General features: G+C 42.5%; 1 protein-coding gene across 1 annotated transcript in view; it reads left to right on the forward strand.

Annotated features, from left to right (window-relative positions):
- Positions 1–14,573, forward strand: part of ABHD17C (abhydrolase domain containing 17C) — a 40,151-nt gene extending 25,578 nt beyond the window's left edge. The window contains exons 2-3 of the mRNA XM_015405394.1: positions 8,676–8,855; positions 13,617–14,573. Coding sequence (XP_015260880.1) covers positions 8,676–8,855; positions 13,617–13,836 — 400 coding nt within the window. The 3' untranslated portion in view covers positions 13,837–14,573. The remainder of the gene's footprint in view (positions 1–8,675; positions 8,856–13,616) is intronic.
- Positions 14,574–25,186: the final 10,613 nt, after the last annotated feature.

Genomic DNA, 25,186 nt, shown 5'->3' on the forward strand with positions numbered 1-25,186 from the left:
TGTTGTTCATAATATTCTAAGATATTTAGTATTGTCCTTATGTTATTCTTTATCTGCCTCTTTGGGAGAAAGCTGGCTTGGTCTCGATGTATAACTTGAAGCAATATCTTTTTGAAACGAGTGGCAATAATGGTTGCAAAGATCTTGTAGTCAACATTTGAAAGCGAGATGGGTCAATAATTTTGTATTTCCTTTTCCTCAGTATTGGCTTTATGTATTAATGTGATCAAGGCATCATTCCATGTGGTTGGTAAATTTCCTGTCTCTGTAATCTTGTGGTGTAATTCTTTAAATGGGAGAAGAATTTCGTCACCAAATTTTTGATATACTTTGGCTGGAATGTCATCAGGACCTGAGGATTTTTTTCCCTTTGGTTTTTTAAGTGCTTTTACAATTTCGCAGGGGATGGTTGGGTCGTTTAATATTTTTTTCTGATCAGTAGTAAATTTCTTTTTATTATGTTTCAATAGAAAATCTTGATTTTTTTGGTAATTTGGTGGAATTTGTTTATATAAGTTTTTGTAGAAGTTTTCTACAATGATTTTCAAATCCTGAGTTCTATACTTTGTTTCTTGATTTTCATTTTTTAGAGCCTGAATTGTCCTTTTCTCTTTTTCCTTTCTAAGCTTATATGCCAGCCAACATATAAGTTTGTTCGCATTTTCGAAATAATACAGTTTAGTATACTCTATCCTGTTGGCTATTTCTTGCATTAACAATGTATTTATTTGGTGTTGAATCATTTTTATCCTAAATTTAATCCCATCCACCTCTGCCTTCTCTTTCATTTTGTCGTCTTCTATTTTTAGTTTTCCTACCAGTTTTTTAAATTTCTCTCTCTTCTGTTTCTTTTTCCAGGCCTCTTGATTAATAAATATTCCTCTAAAAAAAATCCTTAAACGCATCCCATATGATATTTATTGGTGTATCTACTGTCTTATTCCTCTTGAAAAATTCTTGAATTTCAAAGATGGTATTTTCTACAAACTTTTTGTCTCTTAGTAAACCAGTATTCAGTCTCCATCTTGTTGTTTTATGTGGTTCTTGGAAGGATAATAATATAGGGTTGTGGTTGGCAATAAATTCTGAGAAGTAACGCATCAATGTGCCTCAGCTGTATAGCAATCAATATCTATTCATAAAGAATTTAGCACCCCAACAAATAGTCGCAGATGTCCTCCTGTTTCAGTTTCCTCTTTTTCAAGAATCGCTGTGATTTTACTACCAATATTTTTAAAAGAACTTCACAGGCAAAACTGTTAGAGAGCTTCCTTCTGAATGGAACACACCCTTCACCTGCTAAAAATATCCTGCTAAGAATACAGGATTGTTAAAATAGCCCATAATATAATGTTCAATTTACTGCTGTTGAGGATTTCAGTTAGAAAATAAGTTATATAGTTACAAGATCCTCAAATATATGGTGAAAATCTGGGAAATTAGAATTGTTAATGTAATGTATGTATTGAATATATGTACAACTTTTGGCAGAATACATTAAGGTTTTACTCACCGCAGTGAGTTTGTTCTTTTGTGGTTTAAATAACTGTGAACCCAGTTTTGTTACTTGCATTACAAGAGTAGCATGGTGTGACTTGGTAGTTAAAATGTGCACGCCGCAAAACATTGGGCTGCGTTTAGGAGAAAGTGAAGTGGTTAAAACAGGAATGTGGAGAGAGTTTTTGTATTTAATGTTCTTCCTAATTGTTTAAAGTGCTTCATATTGTATCTCTAATCTGGACAAGACCTCTATAAAATAGACCACTGTTCCCCATATCATACAGGAGCTCTGAGACAGAGTAGCCACTCTGTGATGCCTTCTGCCTGAGGTTTGCTGCTTGCAACAACTTGCATTTGAATTGCTGCCATGGTCTGATTCTGTTTTGGTAATGTTTACTTACCTGCTGTTTCATCATTCCCTCATAGTGTTGCTGTGTGGCATTTCTGCTGCTCACCCAGCTAGCCTTAAAGGGTACTCTATGTGTTCTGCATAGAGCTCTGCAAGAATCAAGTGGAAGAAGGTATGAGCAGGGCACATCCTGTCGTGGTATACTTATTTCTCTGAGACCGAACTCTATTGTCAGCAACTGTTCTGCCAGAGTTTCCCCAGGAAGCAAAATAAACAGGTTTCTGGTGCCTTGGGGGACTCTCATCTTAGCAGGTTGCTTGTGGCACCACAAGTAAATCTTTAGCTGCTCAAACCATATCCCTTATTCCTTCATGCTTTGAAAGTGCTGCCATTGTGGTTGTACCCAGCTATTCAGCTCTATGTTAACTTTCTAAATAAGCAAGCTAATGTAAACATGTATGTTATGCTAACTGTCGTTAAGCAAATACTTAGGGATCAAAAACAGTGTGCCAAGTTCCATTTCAATGTACTGATGCAGAAAACAGTTAGCTTCCTTGCTTCTGGTCCTTTGCTGGCTTTGCAGAATGGAGGCCGCAGATTTATGCTGTGTTTTCATTGCAAGAGAAGCAGCCTGCTTAGTCATACCAATTTTTGCTCCTAGTAGATCTGCCACAGTAGGCTTTTTCAGTTTTTGTTCCAAGTCTGATTGTGGTTGCCCTCTGTCTCGGAACACTTCCAAGTTTCTGCTGAACACACACCTCTATGTGCCGCTGTTAATCCCCCTACTTCTGCTTCATCTGGGGTTAGTCTTGATCGTGAAGTCTGTATAGCTACTCTGCCTCTTCATTGTCTCATGTTTTCAAGGTCAGCAGCAGAAGGGCTCCAACTCAGTACAGGCATAAATGGTCTGCAGCTCACCCATCCCCATGAAGCTGCTCAGGCTGCTCAGACATTCTGACCTGTATGCTTCATTCAGTGTTATAGATGTACTAGGAGTAAGGCCCATTGTGGGAAGAAATACAACGAGCTCTAGAAGGAAGCTCCAGGGGAGTGTCCCAACTGTGGCTGGTGGGGCGGCAGAGGGAAGGGGAAAATAGAGGGAGGGAAGTCATGTTTATTTCCTTCTGCTTAGCTATAAGACAGGGCTGTCTCAAGTCATTTTGCTGCCCCAAGTGGGTAGTATGGGAGGACAGCCTCATGGTAACAGGTATGATTCCCTCCACCCCTGACTTATGTTGATTTGGGGTTATGCAGTGGCAGCTAAGGTAGAAAAGCACCTCCTCCTATGCCATGTCTTCTGCATGCCAAGGGTCTGGAAAGCAGTTCCATAGCCAGTTGCAGGGTTGCCAACTCTGGGTTGGGAAATACCTGTAGATTTGAGGGGTAGAGCCTGGGGAGGGCAGGGTTTGGAGTGCGGAGGGACCTCAGCAGGGTATAATTCCATAGAGTCCACTGCTCAAAGCAGCCATTCTCTCCAGGAGAACTGATCTTGGAGATTTCCAGGTGCTGCCTGGAGGCTGGCAATACAAAGGGGAGGGCCAGACCTTTAGATTTGAGGGGTAGAGGCTGGGGAGGGCAGGGTTTGCGGTGCAGAGGGACTTCAGCAGGGTATAATGCCATAGAGTCCACTGCCCAAAGCAGACATTGTAATAGCTGGAAAATTTCCTGTAGGGGAAGTGATGTGTTGTGGCTGGGGAACACGGTGATTTCTGAGAGATCTCCAGGCCCCACAGGGAGATTGGCAACTCCAGTGACCATTTAAGGGAAGATCGGGATATGTATTTTACCTCAGGACACATTCAATGACACCCAACAGCAACAACAAACTTTTTAGAATGTTAGAGGCAAAGGCCAATCAGGCCACATATGCAAATGACCTCTGTGTTCCGACTGGCTATGGGGGGGGAGAGGAACAGCAAACTGTTTAGAATATTGGAGGCGAGACTCAGGCAATGCAACCAGTGGATAGGGACAGCTTCTGAGTGACAGATCAGGGAGCCAACTGATTTGGGAGCATGTGGAATGTTCAGGAGAAGCCATGACCGAAACAGAATTATTATATGGAGAGATATATGGATGAGAGTTGCCATAAGCCTTTGTGGGTTTCATTTCCCTTTTCAGTAAAGCAAGAAGCCTTTGAATCATTATTTTCCTTGTGATATACAGATTTGACTGACCAATTATAGTTCTGTCTGTCCACTTCCTCCTTGGATTCATGAGGAACTCCAAAAAACATAGACGGTTGTGGTTGTCTGCATTGTTCCTAATGATGTATGGAGTGAAGCCAAAGCATCTGATGCATAGTGATGAAAGGGAGACATGTTATGGCAATGGAGGGGTTCTAGTTGTCTAATGACCTCTGTGTTTGTGCCATCTCTAGGGCCAGGAGAGTCCAGCAAAAAGTCCCAGCAACCTTCTACCATGTTATTTCTGTTGGCTCAAGTGACATGGCTACTTGAAAACACACAGTAGGGATTAACAACTGAGAAGCATTGGGAACACATGAAAATGCCTTATAAAGAAACCATCAAAGTCAATATTTTCTACTCAGACTGGCAGCGGCTCACCAGGATCTCAGGTTGAGGTCTTTCCCATCTCCTACTACCTGATTCTTAACTGGAGATGCCAGGGATTGAACCTGGGACCTTCCGCATGCCAAGCAGATGCTCTACCACTGAACTGTAGCCCCTCCTATTGGTGTGAGAAAGGGCTTTGGTTCATCAGTCCCCTCTTCAGTGTTGCCCTCTAGTAAAAACTAGTTGCCAATTAGGGCATAGATGCACAAGTATTGTTTTCCAAAAAGGAGGATGTGACTAAAGGCTTACTCAAAAGTAATTGGTGTTTTTCAGTCTATTGGATGTGGACCAACAAAGAGTCTTGAAGGTCTATGACCTCATGATCACAATGACTTCCTTGACAAAGAGCATTGGCTGAGGGCTTCAAGCTGAAGCACATCTAAAGGGTGTGCCTGATACTTCTGCAGATGCTTCAGAAGATGTGTGGAAAACACATTGTTTATGGCTGGAAGCTGGAACATTTATACAAAGAAACAGAGTCCTATTGAACGTAATGCTATTTATTTCCAGGAATACTTTTAGGGTTGGGCTCTTCAGCATGGTTGTACTTGTGGATATTGATGTGTGTATGTTTTTTGCTTTCTTTGCATTTGATTATGCTGAATAACAGTCAGCTGATTTGTGAAAGACAGCTCAATCTGAAAAGTGTGATTATTCTGTCTAAAGTGTTAAGCCCGTGATTAAAATTTATATATTAATTAAAATATTTTATACCCCACCATTTCCTTGTGGCTCAGGGCAGTTCCAATTCCAGATATTAAAAATATACAATATTCTGGAAACAAATGGTAGAAATATATCACTTGGATTAAAGAGACAGATTCTGTATAGGCTACAGATCTTATCATAAAGATGTGTAGTTGACATGTCTAAAAATCTTCAACCAGTAGCTCTACCACAGCCAGATTTGTGTTTGCTGAAATAAAATAAAAAGACCCCAAAGTAATGGTTGGCTGATGAAAGTAAGAAGCCACCAACAAAATACAGATAATTCCAAATTAGATGTGTTACTACGGGTGGGCCCGCGATACTCGTGGGTGGGGAGGGAGGCAGAGCTCCGAACGGAGCTCCAAAGTCCCCCCCATCCTGCCGGTTCCTCCCCCGCCCCCCCGGCTCGTTCTCCCCCCTCTGGCCTTCCACCCCCCGCTCACCTTCCAAGCGGCGGCGGCGGTCGCAGAGCGTTCCCTGCGCATGCGCAGGGGACGCTCTGTGAATTTCAGGGGGATTTAAACATGCCCCCGATGTTTTTTTCCAGATTTAGGATTTTTGTGCATACGTGGGGACCGCCCCACGTGTGCATAAACCTCTCCCTCCCCCCCCAGGTCCCCCCGATGTGCGGATTTAAGTATCCGCACACCAGGGGGCGACTTGAGAATTAGATATATAGATGGTTGAGGGTTGTGCAGAAAATGGAACTTGCAGCAAAATGTGAGCGTTCTTAATTTCACAGATTTTTGTGATTTACTATTATGTATACTTTTTATATGTAGCAAATGTTTACTAAAAAATTTTTGGGGGGGATACAAAATTCAGTAGTAAAACCCTGTTCTCCCCTCCCTACCCCAAGAAAATACCAGCAGCTAAACTCCTGTTAAAAGCCCTTGCTGCTAAAATGGCCTTACAGCACCTCCTAAAACATCTAAAGATGGCATGCCTCCTCCCCATTTCCTCATGGAGCCCTTTCTATGTGAGAGAGTCACTACAGGAAATAAATGGCCTCTGGTAGATGTCAAGTGGGCAAACCACCAGAAGGTGGCAACCAAAAGATCATGCTTGGCACATGGAGAGATGTCTGGGTCTTCAGAGATGTGGCTTCTAGGAAATGGAGATCTTTAAATGTGTTCACGGGCAGAAAAGAAGTATAGTTTTAATACTTCTTGTTTGGAGCGTAACAGGGACTCAGCATTTCCCCCTCTCTGGCTAGTCTGTTTAAATGCATTATTTTAGTGAAGGAAAGCACATGCTTACCTTTTGTGAACATGTATATTAGGTTACTCCAGCTTACACTTCAAGCTTTGAATCTTTCTGTTGTGTTTTTTCCTCCTCTTGTCTTCCCCCTCCCCTTCCAATTTTTGCTCTATCCTGTTGTTTTTGGGACTCTCTTAAAGGGATTATCTTTGCAGGAGCAACTTGGTTGTGTACCCATAAACTTAAACCTGGACATTCCATTTAGTCACATGGCTGTCCTTGGAGACAAAACCTCTCTTCATTCATGGGAGGATATTTTTAGGAGCTGCTTTTCAACTTGCCTTGAAACTGCAGCATGCTCTCTAAGGCAGACCACCTGGAAGCTGGCAAAGACAGAAATGATCTGCTTGATGATGATTCTGTGGTTCATATACTTCTGTTGGAAAAGTATTTTAAAATTTCCTTTTACAGTGTTATAGAACACTTGGAAAATCAATTGCTCCCCCACCCCATCCCCTGTATTATTGATTAACTGTCAACCTGTCCAGTCAAGACTGGGTATGACAAACCCTGACATGGATGGCCCAGGCTGGCTTGATCTTGTCGTATCTCAGAAGCTAAGCAGGGTCACCCCTGGTCAGTACTTAGATGGGAGACCACCAAGAAAGACAAAGATTGCTAGACAGAGGCAGACAAACCACCTCTGTTCATCTCTCACCATAAAAACTCTATGAGGTTGCCATAAGTCAACTGCAACTTGATGGCACCTTCTGCTCCCATATGTATATGATGAAGTGCAGTGTGTTACAAATGGTATCATGATCAGAACCTTCCAAAATGACTGGCTATTCCATTTTAAAAGCAGGATATCTGTAGCAAGAATAGTTGCTTGCCCAAAACTACCTAGTGTAGTAGCAAAGAGTTCCTGGTATTTGCATGCCAGAAAGGCTGTTTTCAAAAATACAGAATTCATTTCTTAATGCAAGTCATCAAGTAGTACTGACTCTGCATACACCTGTGTTTACTGCAAACTGTTCCCAATATCTTACATCACCTTGTGCTCATGTGGCTCACTCGCAGCCTCTTCTACCTTCTCTTAAGCTTTCTTGGCCTCCCCTCTTTGCCCATCCCTCTGTTAATGTACTCTTTATTGGATTTATATCCTGCTTCATCCCATGGGTTCAGGGTGGCGTATGGTATGCTGTCCCCAAAGGACTTGAAATCTAAATAATTAAAAAGTAATGTAATATAAATCTGAGCATAGATTCAGGTAGATAGCTGTGTTGGTCTGAAGCAACAGAACAAAGTTTGAGCCCTGTGACACCTTTAAGACCAACAAAGTTTAATTCTGGGTACTTGGTTGGTCTTAAAGGTGCCACTGGATTCAAACTTTATAACCTGAGCAGTAGAACTCAATCCCTATATGGTGGTGGTAGAGGTTACGATATCTCTGGAGCTCTGTGCAATAAATAAATGGATTTTCACTCCTAATTCCTGTATTGTCTTTCCCAATCAGTAACAGCAGCACTAACTTCCAGTGGAACTCATCAGAAAAAAAATGCTGAAGATTGGGACAGAGCTCAATCCTGGATGTTTTGGTGAAGGCATTTCTGGAACTTTGTCCAGAAGGTTGTCTCTGCCAACATGCAGGGGTTTTCGGTTCCAGCCACTATGGCGACAAGCTACATGTAACCTCTGTACTTGTCAGAGACCAGAAAGCTATGGACAGCAGGTGGACTTTTTTTTCTGCTGTCAAGTCACAGCTGACTTTAGGTGACGCAGTAGGATTTTCAAGGCAAAGAAACATCCAGTGGATGTTTGCCATTATCTGCCTCCATTCATTCCTTGGAGTTCTCCCATCCAAATACTAGCCAGGGTTGACCCTGCTTAGTTTCTGAGATCTGACAAGATTGGGATAGCCTGGGCTAATCCAGGTCAGGGCTCTTATGCGTACCTTTAAATGCATTGCTAGGAATGTGGTTGTATGTTAAACATGCTGAGGCAATGAGTTGAGGCAATGAGGTGCTCCGAGTCCTAAAGTGGATGCAAAAGTCACAATGGCAGGTCATGTTGGAACTTGGAAGGCAAAAACTAGAGTCTTCCACTCCTGTTTAAGCAGGCTGCAAAGTTGTATGGGTTCTTATGCAGAGCTGTGGGGAGATAGCTGGAGTACAGAACACTTAAAAGATCAGTGAAATTGACAACTCTTGCTTGCAAAATGCATTGATAACTGTAAACATCCACAATCAATTTTAGAGAATAAATTCTGTGTCCATCTCTTGCTGAAGTGTGATTTTCTTTTTAAAGTAACAATGTTATTTTCTTCCTCCATTATTTTGCAGATATGGTGTTAGTCCTGAGAATATAATTCTATATGGACAGAGTATTGGGACGGTTCCCACTGTGGACCTGGCATCCCGCTACGAGTGTGCAGCTGTGATCCTTCATTCGCCGTTGATGTCTGGCTTACGGGTAGCTTTTCCAGACACTAGGAAAACATACTGCTTTGATGCTTTCCCCAGGTATGTGTAGAATATGCTCAAAGAGAATTATGGTGCATTTAGATCTGTATCTCTCTCTCTCTTTTTTTTTTAAAGCAGACTGTGAGTATGCTTATTCACCCAAGCCACATTGGTGGCTTTGTGTGTGCATAGATCGGACTAAAAAACCAACTAGTGACACTGTTATCATTCTCTCTGCTTAGGTATCTTCCTCCTTTAAATATAATCCCAAAGTATGGTGGTAACTTTTAAAGGGAGGGTCCGTAGCTAAGTGGGACATACTTTGCACGCAAAAAGTCCCGAGTCTCTGCTGCCTCTAATAAAAGGAATTTCAGGTAGTGGGAGCTTGGAAGAACCTTTCTGCGTGTGAGACCTTGGAAAGCCACTTCTAATCAGAGAAGATTAGCAGACAGCTGGATGTGCCAGTGGTCTGGTTTGTGATATAAGACAGCTTCAAATGCAGTGTTGGTGTTCCATATGCCATTTAGCTTGAACTCATACATGGGCGTAGCCAGGATTTTTTCTTCTTCTGGGGGCATTTAAATAAGTCAGAGGGCACTCGTGTCTTAAGAGCATTTTCCCAGGAGTAAAATGAATAAAATGGGACTTACTTCTGAGTAGACCTACTTAGGATTGCTCCCCCCAAACGTTCTTATTTTCTTATTTCCCCCGCCCCCCCAATGAAAACAGTACTTTTGCTGGTACCTTCCCTGCCCCAACCCCGTCCCCCCACCACCGTCCCAACCCCCAGTGAGTACACTGCACTGCAGCCTACTGGGTTCCAGCAAGCAGAGCAACGAGAGAAAGTGAGAGAGGTGAGGATTATTTCAGACAGGGCAGGGTGATGGCTTGGCGCCACACCAAATAAAAGAAAAAGAGAGAGAGAGGCAAGAGGCTTCATGGGAATGGAGAGTGGGGCTGGCCAGGAAGGGCAAGGCAGGGTGATGGTCCAGCGCAGCTGAGGCATGGGGAAAAAAATATTGAACCACCTGGATGGGAAGTTGGGAGGCCTGGGCGGTAAGTCGGGGGGGGCAGCCCCGAGATGCCCCACTGTAGCTACGGGCCTGAACTCGTATATTGTTGTGTCTGGATATGATGGTGAGCTCTATAAATCGAAGAGCTTCAGTGTTCCCTGTGTAGTATGGTTTTGTTTTTTAAAAAAAGAGATATCCTTTTAAAATACTGCCGAATATATGACTACAGCCATTAAACAGTAGGAAAAATATTGTCTTAAAAATAATGAGGAAATAATTGGATAATATCCAATATTACAAAAGCTTTTTTTTAAAAAAGCCTCACCAAAATGGAATCTTGTTTCTTCACCTTTGGCTAAAAACTCTCAGGAGTTGCAAGCTATGCGGATTTGATTATTAAAATGGAAAATAGACAACAACTGAGCCTGTTGCTGCTACTTTGAAGCCCCTATTCTCCCTCTCTCAGTCTATTTAGTCTTGCCCACAACTTTGGAAGCGCAGTGATCATCGGCTTGCTGTATGCATGGAGCCAGTGGGTGACAAGCAGGGATTCTTAAAGTGGTGGCTATTGGATAAGTGTTAGTTTCTGCTCTTTGCGTAAAACTTGTAGATTTGGGCCGCACAGAAAATTAGATGTTAACACTTCTTGATGTTTGCAATGAAGAGTGTGAATGTTGATACAGTAGAGTAGAGTAGACTGGGAAAAATCTCTTAACGGGCTTTGGTAACATACCAAAAGCCACTTGTAGTATGTATCTAGCAGAAAGATTCTTTACTGGAACTAATTTCACAAAGAATTTGAATGCATGTTTTAAAAAATTATTTGTTAAATTATTGATAGTAGCATTACTTAATACTTAAAAACAGATGCAGCATAATGAGATTGCTGTCCAGGATGATCAACTACTTTTCTTTTCCCTTTGATTGGGGGAGTGGTGATAGAGTAGGGTTGGAGAGTGGCAGTTGGGTAAATTCTGGGCAGGGGGCAACAAGATATTTAGAAACCTCTGCTTAAAATATTTTGACTCTTTGAACACTAATGTGAGCACAATCAGCTTCGGACTGATAGTTGTTCATGTGCTTCCTCCTTTATGAGAGGTAATTGGTTCCAAAATGCCTGTTTTTTCTCACGAAATAAACCCAATTAACTGAGAACTCATTTGCTTATACTTTATTATTAGAGAGTATAGGATATTTTCCAATATCACTTAAAGTTAGGAGGTGACATCACATAGTTGCAAAAGATTTCTTGGCCCCAGTATTTGAATTGTCTGGTTGTAAAATACCTGCTGAAATGAGCATCCATGTTCTTTAGTTACAGGAATTCTAAGTCATTCTTAAAGGGGGTTTCCGGCAGGAAGCAAAATAGAAGCTGATGAAGTGCTGCTGTCACAGTCATTTTCCCACCCCCAGCCCTCTGAAGAAAATTACCAGTGCTTTGAACAACAAAGTTTTTGAGTGTATTTGGTCCCTTGCTCCTCCCCCTATTTATTCACCAGTTGTTAGCACCAGTTGTTAAAATAGCCTAAATCAAAACATGGATGAAAGCTACCTGGGCAGGGACCAGTAGAACAGAGGTAGTTTAATGCCTCTATGCCGTCTGCTTTCTCCAGAGCTGCTGCTGCTTGCCGATCACACAAATTCACTTTGTATTCTAAGCAGGGAAATGGAGCCCTTTTTGATACTTGCACAAATGTCCCTGCACAGATTTCTCTCCTTGTGGGAGAGAAAATGGTTCACCACAGGTGACACGGCAATCTTTTGTGCTTGCTGATGTTGGGATTCCATCAGCATGTAGCCACTGTAGGTTTTTCTAGCTGCAGAGCAGTGTGGCCAGGAATACCAAGTAAGGTTCATGTGCTTTTCAAGCCTTGTCTCCTCACAAGGCAAAGTGGCTGAGCTGGCAATGGAATGCCTTCCAAAATATTTCTGCAAGCTACAAATACTGAAATGCCTGAGTGGGAACAAATGGCACTTAGTATGCAAGAGCTACAGTGGAGAGGCTTCCCCACAGCTCCCTGCCAGCAGACTGACTGCCCAGGCTTTCTATAAAAGACCTATAAATAGATAGGTTAGTGTGAGTATTGTGCTAATTGGGAATAGGGCACATTTTGTGAGATGTGGACTGCAGTCATTAAATTGTATTTGCCTTTTAATATTTATATCCTGCTTTTCAACATTCATGTTCAAAGGGACTTACAAATAAAACAATCTGTAACCTGTCTAACAGCACTTAGGTGCACAGTCTGGTAGAGCAAAACCAGGCTTTTAGGTAGAATTTTGAACCAAGGTCATGAGAAAATTATTTTCTCATGCCTTTGGTCTGAAATTTACCCAGCTGGAGTCTAAGTCACAATATAAACACCAAGTAGCTGTGGGAGAGGTGTTCCAAAGTCATGACACCACTGTGGAGAAGTCCTTTCCACGGTCACTGCCTCTGTAATCGGACATACCTGAAAGAGGACTTCCAGTTGGGCAGCTTGAAACAAGGGACACCTAACCACCATCCATACTATTGGCCCAATCTTAATGTATCCCTAAAGATAATTATTTTAGGCTGGGGCAGTGCGAAGATCCTCTACCTTGCTGAGTTCACTCACTGAGTCCTGCTGCTGAACTCAGAAGGCATTTAAAGAGACTGCTGTCTCTTTTAATGCCTTCTAGCCGCACCTGAATTCAGGTGTGGCTATTTCGGTAGCCAAATACAGCTGCATTCAGCTGAATAAATACTCAAAAAATACCTTATTGGCTACCGAAATAACCACACCTGAATTCAGGTGCGGCTAGAAGGTATTTAAAGAGACCACAGTCTCCTTAAATGCCTTCTGAGTTCAGCAGCAGGACTCAGTGAGTGAACTCAGCAAGCATTTAAAGTTTAAATCCCTTCTTCATTATACCCTATAGCAGTGGTGGTGAACCTATGGCACGGGTGCCAGAGGTGGCACTCAGAGCCCTCTCTGTGGGCACACGTGCCATCGCCCCAGCCAGGCCCAGACCATCATTAAAGTGTCGAATTCTCTGCCAAATAATTTTAAGTAAATTAAAGCATTTGGGATTGCTTTCCTTACTTTGTTTGGATCATCTTAAGTTAATGTATGAGTTGTTTTTTCTAAAGTAAAACCTCAGTATTCAGGTTACATTGCCGTGTTGGCACTTTGCAATCAATAAGTGGGTTTTGGGTCGCAGTTTGGGTACTCGGTCTCTAAAAGGTTTGCCATCACTGCCCTATAGGGATGGTTCCCATAGGGTATAATGCAACCAAATAAATTCGGGTTTCCCACATATTTACCTGAATCCAAAACCAATATTGGTATTTGGGAATATTCAGGAATACCGTTATTTTTTGGGTCCAGTAGACCTGAATTAAGGGGGAAAAGATATATTTTTTTGTACATCCCTATATAGAACACCTTCCAGGAGAGGTTGTTCAGTCTTTGTCCTGCTGGATCCCAGCACTGACTTGCACAAGAGGCTGAGAATACAGTAGGGGTTGGCAGCCGAAGGGCTCAGTTTCGTCCCAATCCCAGTTCTGTCCCCATTTTGACACGTCACATGGCACAGGGAACTGGCCAAGTATGTGGTGCCACCTCATCTTTTTGTTTTCCCTGAGTGGCATCATAGAATGCAACAATTCCTGTTCTGTGGCTGTTCGTTGTCAGTGACAGTTGGATAATGTCCTGTTTAGGAATCTTGTTTATTATTGCTGATCATTTCAAGTGCATATGTCAGGATCTACCCAATACTTTGAAAAACCTCCAGTATATTTAATGACAAAACTAACATCTTTGTTGTTTGTTCACATCCTCAGCATTGACAAGATTTCTAAAGTAACCTCTCCTGTGTTGGTGATTCATGGTACCGAAGATGAAGTAATAGATTTCTCACATGGCCTGGCAATGTACGAGCGATGTCCCCGGGCGGTAGAACCTCTCTGGGTTGAAGGAGCTGGCCACAATGACATAGAGCTTTACGCACAGTATCTAGAGCGACTAAAACAGTTCATATCTCATGAACTCCCCAACTCTTGAAGAATCCTACTTGGTCTTTCTTTTTTCCTTTTTCATTTCTCTTGTTTTTTTTTTTACCTCAGTTAACTGTGAATGGAAGAACTTAACCTGTTTTTTGCACATACATTAACTGGATTAGCTGTAGTAGCTTTATACTATGAAGAAATGCCCTATCACGAGGGTGAATCCAATCAAGTCTGACTTTTTTATAACAGAAAGCTATTCTGACAGTCACTACTGTAATCCCCAATATTTTTTTTTAACCTTCATTACCCAGAAGAGTTGGATTGGTGGAGGGGAAGCTACTAGAATAGGAGGATACTAAATCTAGTGCAATTCACATAGTTTCTCTTCTCTCCCCCCAGCTTCAAGTCATTTAATTCCTGTAACTTTTTTCTTTAAAATCTTCCCACTCTTTTGAAAGGGAACAGTCTGGGGCTACAGTCGAAGAACATTCTTCATGTAAAGTTTTTGGCTGTGCTATTGTAACTGGAAAGGGGTTTTTTTGTGGTGATGTTTTCTTGTGATTTCCCCCACTATCTTACTGACCTTCCCAAGTAAATGACAACTGACTTCCTAGGGAACGTGCCTCCTTTCTAAATGGATCTGGTTCTGAAACAAGCCTCACATCAGTTTTCTGAATATTTGCAAACTTAAATTTTCTTTTAAAAATGAGTAAAATGGCTAAATCCTATAATTCTTTATACATAAAAAATTAAATGTGTAAATTTACTAAATCTGTTATTCAGATAATATTTGCAGCCTGAATAACTGCCATAATAGGCATTTCCTTGTGTAAAGCAGTCCTTATAGAGGTTTTTAAAACTATTGTACATAAATGAATTTACATTATGCATAAAACTCTTGATAGTTTAAATTTCAGTCTAGTTACCAATACATTCTGGTTTGTATATGATTGAATACGTTTTGTTACAATGAGTTTTTATTTCCTGCATTATTTTGCTATCAAAAATTTTATAAGGTTTCCAGGATAATTAAAAAAAAATTACACATTTGTTTTTGATGAATTTATGTAAAACTGTAATTGAAACTGATCCTGTTGGGGGTTTTTTTGTTTGTTCAGGAAAATTTTATTCTGACACTGGAATCGCACAGAATATGCAAGATATTAAAAATCGTTACACTAAGGGGCCGCAAGATTCCCTCCCCCCCAAATCTGACAGTTTTAAATGTACTGTATGCCTCTGATGTAAAAAGGTGGATTGCGATTGATTATGGTTTGTGTATCTGTTGGCAGAATGCAACAGTGGTTGTAATGGAATAAAGGATGCATGGAACAGAGAAAATTGTCTCGTGTTTGGTCTTGTCCCGAGGATGAAAAAGTACCAATATGCAGTAAAGCCCTATTGTTGTCCTGAAAAGGATTAATGGAGAGCCATCCTTGTATTTGGGAAGTATTATGCTACCACATGGACACATGCAGTGTGGTTGGGTATATGCTGGACTTGAGCCTAGGGCTACTTGTGTCCAAATCCCCACTTGGCATTGCTCATTGGTAGATCACTTGCTCTTCACACAGAATATCAGAGGAACGGGCCCTGGCATCTCCAGGTTTGGGTAGCAGTGCTGCCCAAGCGGACACTTCTGGGTTAAGGAGGACTGATGGGCTGACTGGATATAAGCCACAAAGTTTACTGGCTAGCTTTGGGCAAGTCACTGTCTCTCACCACAGTGGCTTCCCCGCTTTATTTATTGGAGAACTCTTTCAGCTGGTCTGCCAGGGATCTGACTGGTTGCAAGCCTATTAAATCCTCAACACTGCTGTGTGAGAGCTAGGAAACACCTATTATTCCCTGGTGCATGCACCCTGCAGGGGGGGATTGGTAATGGTGGGTATGACGGACACCTGCTGCTTGTTTTACTGTGAGGCAGATTTTCCCACCAAAATGTTTAGTTTTCTGCTGTGACTGAGCAGCCTTTAGTAGCATGTAAATGAATGTGGTTTATAAAAGACTTGCTGTGGAAACGCAGGAGCCAGTTTGTTGTAGTGGTTAAGAGCACAGACTCTAATCTGGGAGAACCAGGTTTGATTCCCCTCTCCTTCACATGCAGCTGCTGGTGTGACCTTGGGTCAGTCACAAGTTCTCTCAGAGCTCTTCTCTCAAGAGTAGTCTTCGAAAGAGCTCTCTCAGCCCCACCTATCTCACAGGGTGTCTGTTGTGGGGAGAGGAAGGGAAAGGAGATTGTAAACTGCTCTGAGACTCCCAAGTATAAATCCAATCTCTTCTTCATCTTAATCCCTTTACTGAAAATGGCACTTGAGATGTTGTAAAGTTCAATCTGAAATAACAGGCATGGCTGGGTTAGGGATAGGCAGGGGATGAGAAAGCTCGGGTAAATTTCATTGTATTTACAGGTTATAATATTTTTAACAGACTACAGAGTATTGTTGATGCTTATTTTCATAAATGCTCGGTTCTTAACAGTGAGATATTTGTCTTAGAGATTTCTTTGCAGCAACTATGTGTCTTCATCTAGATTCATTTAACTAACTTAAGTTTCCTGGAGGCAAACACTTTCTTCCTGTACTTATTTCCCTCCCTGTGCGATTATAGTGTTCCTTTTGACTCTGGAGGTGTCTAAGACAGTTTTCTTTTTTATAAACCAGGGATCCTTTCAGAGGTGAACCCACTACATAACTCAGTAGGAAATTTTCTCCGTTTCCTAGAAGCAATATTCCTTTTCTATTTGGCTAGACTGGCAGTTTCAAACTACTGACCGATCTCTCCTGCTAAACCTGATCCTCAGTTCTTAACATTGTGAACTTCCTGACAGAGTGGTTCCTCAGTGGAACAGGCTTCCTCAGGAAGTGGTGGGTTCTCCTTGTTTGGAGGTTTTTAAACAGGGCCAAATGGCCATCTGACAGCAATGTGGGTTCTGTGAATTTAGGCAGATCGTGAGAGGGAGGGCAGGTGGGGTTGCATCAGTGCTTAGTTCTTGTGGCCCTTTCTTACATGCCCAGGGGAATGCTGATTGCCACTTTGGGGTCAGGAAGCAATTTTTTCTCCAGGCCAGTTTGGCTGGAGATCCTGGAAATTTTTTGTCATCTTCTGGGTGTGGAACAGCAGTCACTGGGTGTGTGTGTGTGTGTGTGGGAGAGGTATTTGTGAATTTCCTGCATTGTGCAGGGGGTTGGACTAGATGATCCTGGAGATCCCGTCCAACTCTATGATTCTATGAAAATGGAGAACCAGGAAAAGAAGGTCGGGATGGGAATGCGGACAAAACATTTGACTGTTTCGTTTTAGGGGCCTGATCCAGTTGTTGTGTCCAGTTTACAAGAATACTTTTCAGTGACAAACATGCCCAGTGTTTATAGTGCATTTCCTGGGACCTAAGCATAGCTCAGGATGAACTGCTGTCTATCCCACCCGAGTATTGGGTCTTGGCCAGGGTGTTCAAGGAGGAAGAAGCGGATGAGCTCCCACCTCATAGACACTCGGACTGTAGTATTGAACTCTTGCGTGGTCAGAAACTACCCAAGGGGCGCATTTATTCAATGTGGCCGGCTGAGAAAGATGAACTGCGCAAGTTAATCGACAAGAACTTGGTTCGGGGTTTCATCAGACCGGCTTCGTTCCCGTTTGCAGAAACGCTTATCTCGGTTGGGGAGAGAGGCGCGTAGATAGAGAATGAAGGATTCTTAACAGAATGTCAGAACCCACAGCCAACAACGTAGTACACGCTTTTCAGGGAAGGTAATACTTTATTGAAGAGCTATAGATGCAGTAACATAGGCTCTGTTAAGAATGACAGCTGCCCAGGGGCATAATAGGATATAGGGTATTCGTGTGCACCCCCTCACTGCCCGGGCCAATTAGGTACCCTCCCGCGCACGGGAGAAAGAGCACCGGCCATTTAGCGCTGAAGCTGGGAACCAAACTCTCTCCCACGGTCCCCGAGAAATCCAGACATCGACATCACCACCTGCAGAACTTATAGATAATCGTTGCAGCAGCAAAGAAGCACAGAGGGAATGCACTGGCAATTAGAATACAACCAACCTCCCCACCCCCATGGCAGCATAGTTGACACTTTATGCCTAGAATGTGGCCAAAACCTTATGACTATAAGGGCATGCTTAATGACCTTTAAGTTTTGGCTTTGATTACATTATAGATCTGATCCCTCTAGTTACTGCTTCCAACTTTTGACTGAATCTAACTACTCCCCTTGGTTGGTTATTATTGAAAATAAATTACAAACACTGAATATCCCTTTCGAATCCTTACTCTTACTCTCTGAATTGGAGGCAATGCAAACAATAAGGGACAGACTGTTTGAGGCAGAGCTATTTGAACTGTACAACGCAGCTAATAAGGCATGCTCCCCTCTAAGTCATGGGATAGTGCCCACTGTGGGTCATCCTGCTAGCTGTTTTCACCAACTTCAGACTCCAGAGTTACATAGAACCTTTTCACTTGCCAGGTTCAATGCTCTCCCTTCAGTGATCTTAACTGGGAGGTTTAATAGTATCCCTTTTGTTAATAGACTATGCCCCTGTGCATAGGGTCAGTTGAAATGGTGTCTCAGGTGTTATTGGAGTGCCATTACTATGCCAATATTGGACACCACATTTTATCAACCCTACTTGGTGGTATCACAGAGCTTCCTGACTCTCACAAATTGCTTTATTTGCTAAAAAGCGATGATGAAAATATAACCGTTTCTGTGGCAGAGTTCTTGCAGGCTGCTCTTTTTATTCATAGTACAGTATTGTAATACAAAACTTGTATTCAGGAGATATACAACTGAGACTTATTTTACATTGATTTTAGAATATCTTAGAACTTTTTTTCTCTTTGGTATTCATTCTTTACCTTATCTTTTGTATATTACTCTTTTTAATGTCAATGCCAATAAAGGTAATTGAATTGAATTGAACTCAGTCAGAAGAAACCAAATCCATCTACATCACCACAAGCAGTTGCATTCCAAAGCAAAACCCTTGCCTTTACACTGGAGACTTGAGCTTCATGGGAACATGGAAGTAGTGGCTGAAAGGAAACAACTCCAGGCTTTCTCAGTGCTGAAGAATGAGATGATCCTGATGAGGAAATCACTGTCTAAGCTGGAAGTCAAACAATGTGGTAGGTACACAAAGACAATCTCTCCATGTGTTTTTTTTTTTTTGTAGTAATTTAAAAGATTGGATGGGCTGGTTCTTATGGTGACATGTGGTGTTTGACATAGCCACAACTCACACAAACAGGTGTGAATAGGACTTGTGAGAATCCTTAACTAGGTTACAATCAAGAAGGGGTTTTCCCTTCGTGCAGGCACTCAGATAAGTATCAGGGTGTGATAAGCTTAGCACAGGATTTCCCCCCCCCCCCAGAATTTCTATTCTCCTTCATTGGGGGAAGGCATCCAGACTGGTTAGGCCACGCCTCCTCTCGCTTCAGGCAGGGCTGTCAAAAACAGTGAGAGGGGCTGAGTTCAGAGAAAATGAACTCAAAGCACTCAAAGAGAGCCCCGTTTGAAGGAACCTCTGGGAAAAAGGAGCCGCAAGGCAAGCCCGCCAGAGGTATCGGGGAGAGGGGAAGAACTGAGAGACGCTGTTTCAGCAGCGAGCCAGAGATAGGAACGGGCAGGTGTCTCCAAGGCCTCGGGGAAACACCCGACCCTGGCTGGATCAATGCCGCGGTTGGCTCCGGAAGCCTCCGGACAGCTAGAAAGGGAGGAAAACCGCCACAGTGGAGACGGGGTGAGGCAAGCCATTAAGAATATGGCCGAATGCCCCCCCACACCAACGGACGGTGAGTGTTCTGGGGCCCCAACGAACGACGCAGAGAGACCATTGCCCCAGGATCCCAGGCTTACGGGGATAACGTATTATGGGGCGCCATTTATCCCAGCGTTTCCCACCACGGCAGGTCTGACGGCTGCGGCGAGTGCAGGCATGGCAGCCGCACCTTTTTCCCCAGCTATGTTTAGCCAGCCTCCAGCTGACTGGAATGCATGGAGCAAATACCGTGCACAGATAGTTATAACATATAAATAATTTTATATTTTTTGAAAAATATTTTTACAATAATTTCTTCATATATAATTAATCATCTTAATCACAATTCACAATATAAGAGATATCAAAAATATCAAATATCATCTCCATAGAATCTCAAAAGATATTGTACAACCTTATAATTAACTAGAAATAAGGCCCGTTGTGGAAATAAATACAACGAGATCTAGAAAGAGACTCTGGGAGAGTGCTCTGGCTTTGGGCAAACAGTGTCAGTCTGCTTTTAAAACATGAATCTGGGACCTGCACACCACCAGAATGCAGCAGATTCCATATGCAACTGACATTCCAACTGCCTTGCGGGGGGGGGGTTTGAGGTGTGGAATGGAGTGAAGTCCAATCAGCTTCCATATGCAAAAGACCAGGTTGTCGCAGCAGTTGTGGTGTGGGCGGGACCTGGGCTTTGCCTTCTGATTGGTGGTGATATATGCTGAGGAGCAGTGCCATCAGCCATACACTAAGGGAGTGCATTTTAGAATTAGAACTTTGGCACCCACTATTCAATTATATATAAGGAGAGATTAATTTTTGATAAAGATATGGATAGGAAGAATCAGAAAAATACAAGAACGGGGGCTATACTTACCAAAACCTTCCTTCAAATTGTGGAAGAATATAACCTATTAGACGCATGGAGAACCAGGAATATAAATATGAAAAACTATACATTTTACTCGACAAGACACAATTCTTGGTCGGGAATAGACATGGCATGTGTATCCACATCAATGTTAAAAGATTTATTAGACTCTGAAATACTTCCAAATATATACGCCGATCATAACCCTATACTGCTGACTTTTAACGATATACCTAAAAAAAAAATAATCCCAGAGCCAGGAGGCAACATCAAGGGAAGGCCTTGGCCTCTGTGCCCTGTTGTTGGCCCTCCAGAGGAACTGGTTGGCCTCTGTGTGAGACAGGATGCTGGACTAGATGGACCCTCACTGGTCTGATCCAGCAGGGCTCTTCTGAAGTGTCTAGTATTACAGTTAGTGAAATTATAAAGTTTAACATTCCCTGTGCTAGGATGTGCAAATTCAGAAATTTCCAGACATAAACAGCAGGTGGCACAATTGCCACATTTATGATGTCCTATAGGTAAAGATTCCTTTTTCTGTCTAAACTTCAAAGCATCAGTTTTTGTCAAAATGTTCTTTAAATTCTTAGATCTCCTATAAGAGATGATAGGTTTATCCTGGCAACCAGGCAGGTCTGAAATTAAATGCCAATTTCGAAGAATAATATCTTTTATAGGTCCTGCCAGATGGGAAAATTCCAAACTGCAAAAGATACCTCTTCTCTCTCTTCTGATCTTATCCCTTAACAATAAATTCCTATCCATTTTATAGGCTCTCTCTCTGGAATCCCAGATAGTGTGTCGAGGATAACCTCTAGCAATTAATTGTTGTTCCAACACCCTGCTGTCTTTTAAAAAATCAAAACTCTCAGAAGAATTACGTTTGAGTCTTAGATACAGTCCATAAGGTAGATTGGCTTTTAAGCATTTGGGATGATTAGATTCATAATGTAGATAGGTATTACAATCAGTAGGTTTTAAAAGCCAGTTTATTCTCAGAAGTTCTCCATATGGTAGTATCCAGAAAGGGAATACTATTCTTATCCCATTGTCCAACAAATTTTATATGGTCATGTCGCTCATTAAGCCATACTAAAAAGTCTTCTATAGGTTGTGTAGGGTCATTTAAATATATCACAAGCACATCATCCAAAAATCTTTTGTAATACAGAATATTTTTATAGAAAGGATTTAAAGGGGCCAGAATCCATTTTTCTTCGAAATCTGTCATAAACAAGTTGGCTATATCAGGGGCACAAGGACTACCCATCTGTGCATGGTATTTGTTGTATGTTGGTTTTCCTACTTACCGTATATTAGTATAAAGGGCTGTGATATCCATGGTTAATAAACCAAGCACCCTCAGGTAATTCTTTACCCTCCAATTTAGTTATAAGATCCTTAGTATCTTTTATATAGGATCTAGCTTTTTCAACATAGGGGTTTTTAAAAGTTTCTAAATATTGTGCCAAAGGCTCCAATAAGCCTCCACAGCCTGCAAGGGCAGCCTGGTTCCCACAAACTATGATGATGGGGTCAGAAGGACAGTTGGTTGGGAAACCAGGGGGAGAAAGGGAGATGGATGGCAGAACAGGGAGGAAGAGACGTTGGGCAGCCTGGTTCCCACAAACTATGATGATGGGGTCAGAAGGACAGTTGGTTGGGAAACCAGGGGGAGAAAGGGAGATGGATGGCAGAACAGGGAGGAAGAGACGTTCTCCCAGTACAAGCCCTTATGGATCTCGAAGGTCAAGGAAAGGCAGTTCGAACTTGTTCAGCAGGTCTGCTTCCTCTGAGTCTTCAGAATCTCCAGTTGAGAGAAGAAGGCCAAAAAGGAAAGGAAAGAAGAGATCCAGTAGTAATAAGACAGGCGGTCAGAGTCAGGCTCCATCTCCCCCCACTAAGAAGCAGCTGCTAGATCTGAGAGTAGGGAAGATGCCTAGCAGACAGGATACAGAAAGAGAGGGAACTCCATCAGTCATTATTCTACAGGCATAGACTCAGACAGAGAGGAAGGTGAATGGTCTGGGGAGGAGTCTGACACTAAGGAAAGCTCTACCAGACTTTTCCAACCAGAATATTTCCAGAGACTCCTCAAGAAGGTGGTTTCCACTCTAAAATACAGCATAGAGTCAGAGGAACAGAAGTCCATCAAAGAGGCTCCTGACCTGGATAACAGAGGCTTTAAGAAGCCTAATACGCAGTTGAGTGGATGCCCATTTCCTGAAAATTTTGAGGAGGTTATCAGGTCTGAGTAGGCTGTGCCAGGTAGTGGTTCTACCTTACAAACTATAGCCAGGAAATTTTATGTGCTTCCAGAAAAAATAATGGAAGACTTGAAAGCACCCCTAGTAGACGCGCCAGTGGTGGCACTACACCCAGGAGCCATACTGTCGAAAGATGAGAACAATGTCCTGAAAGATGTGGTGGATAGAAAGAATGAGACACTGTTAAAGAGGTCTCATGAAGCAGCAGCTTTGGCTATCAGAGCGTCCACGGTTCTGTCGAATTTCTCACGGGCAATAGTGATCTGGGTTGACAATTTGCTTCAAGGTAGGGAGCCTGACCCGCTTATACTAAAGAGATTACTATTCAAGATAAAGCGGGCGGCCCAGTTTGCAGCAGACGCTTCGCAGGATATTCTTCAATTCTCTGCCAGATCCCAGGCGGCTAACGTGGTGGTGAGAAGAAATCTTTGGCTTAAACAATGGAAAGTGGACTCACTTTCTAAAGCAAATCTATCCACAGAAAAGTTCACTGGTAGACTTCTTTTGGGGGAAGGCCCCTTAGAAAAGGTCTTAGTAGAGACGAAGGAGAAGAAACGAGCGATACCCTCGACAACAGAGGTCAAAAAGAAGGAGTTCAAACCAAGGTACATGCAGTCCTTTCGCCCGTACAAGCCTCCATACAGAGGCAGAGACTACAGAGACATTAGAGGGGGATGCTTCCCTCCGTCCCAGTCAAGATTCCAGAGGAAGCGTTCCAGTCTTTGGTGCTTCAACGATGGCTGCGTCTCTTGGCTCCTCCGAGAGATGTGTGCCATGAATCAGGGATTAGGAGGGAGCGTGATTGTGCACGCTTCCCCATGGAGCCCATAGGCAATGGGCTCCTAGCCAGGGGGCTTTGGAGAGCCCTACCTCTGGCCGTCAGCCGGTACAGGGGGGCTACTCTCTGCCCCGAAGGTTCTGCCCTGATTCCCAGTATTGGATTCAAAGTGACCACCGGGACAAGCGCTTGGAGGTTTAGCGATGTTCTCTGCCTGGCGTGATCCCAGGGGCCATCTCAGGACCTGGTGGATCGATTCAAGGACTGATGAGTGAGTTTTCATTGAAACGAGACACCAAAGCGTAGATGTGAAGTCCCCCTACTATAAGCAGAGGGGGGAGGGGATGCCCTATCTCCCGACGTTTTAAGTGAATGCGAAAGCATGATTGGAGGGACTGATCAAATTGTGGCGATGGACTGTAGCGGAAAGTTTTTCTGAAATAAAGATGAGCATTTTAACATTCCTTAGAGACTTTGGCATTCTTTCTCAGCTAATGTAAACATCCCCAAAAGATGGTGATCAGAGGCGAAGAGGGAGGCGGGACCAATGTTTTCTTCAGGAAGGAGAACAGTGGAAAGCTAGGTCATGTGACCTAACCATAGACTCTGTCCTTAAAGTGAATCGTGGGCCCTCTGGTGGCTAAAGAGGAGTAGCGACCTGGATCTGTACTAAAAGCGGCTATGTTTTTAAAGGGACAGTATTTGGTGTGCACTTTGATCATAGAGACTTATGAATGGTAAGAAGATTCTAAAGTTTAGTTTACTTGCGGTTGGATTGGCAAGCAGATTGAAAAGCGGTTTTTTGGAATAAAGGGCTCGCTACCCCATCTTCATAAGATCTGTTTGCTAAGAGAAAGGTTGGATTCTTCAATGAACGTCTTTTTAATGCAACAAAAGGAAGGACTCTTTTGATTTAAGACGTTTAAGGAAGCGAAGATGTCCCTGGAAAAAGGAACTTGGTTTATATCATGAATTGACAGATCTGGACTTATAAAAGCTAAAAGTTAATTGGAAAAAGAAGATACACCTAAGACGGAAAAAGATAAAGTGTTGTAATGTTCTTGCTGAGAGAACATTGGTTTTAAAGATTTTGCCTATGGGGGGGGGAGCAAATTGTAAAAGGAGATGACAATTTTTCTTAAGGGCTGTGTTTATTTATGTGTGTTCTAGCTTTGGAATTACTTTCTGCCTAGTCTGATAAGCTGGTTTTGTCAACAGAAGCGATGATTGGCGGGCACTCTTCATATTTGAAAATATTTGAATAAGTGTAATAACTATGTTTTAAGCATTGTAAAACCTCCACACTTGGGTTTTTAGTTAGGTTCTTTTTACTTTCTCCTTTAGATGTAGAATTTTCCCTTCCCAATTTCTGTTGTAGTTTTTATAGAAATGCAAATAAAAAATTCCCCTTTGGGGGGCCAAAATTTTTTTTTCCAGAGGAAGCAGTTTCAGGGACCAAAGAAAGACTCCTATGGTCATGGAAAGAAGCCAGCACCATGACATCAGAATAGATGGAAGACTTCAAAATTTTGCTCCACAATGGAGAAGAACAACTCAAGATCAATGGGTTCTCTACATTGTGGAGGTAGGATACAAGATCCAGTTTTCATCGCTGCCACCACATCGCTTCGTTCAGTTATCAGTCCCAAGTGACACAGTCAAGCGGTCACATATGAGGGAAGCCGTCCAGCATCTGTTGG

This window comes from Gekko japonicus, unplaced genomic scaffold (assembly GCF_001447785.1).
Source record: "Gekko japonicus isolate JY-2015 unplaced genomic scaffold, Gekko_japonicus_V1.1 scaffold1339, whole genome shotgun sequence".
In the NCBI taxonomy this organism is placed as follows: Eukaryota; Metazoa; Chordata; class Lepidosauria; order Squamata; family Gekkonidae; genus Gekko; species Gekko japonicus.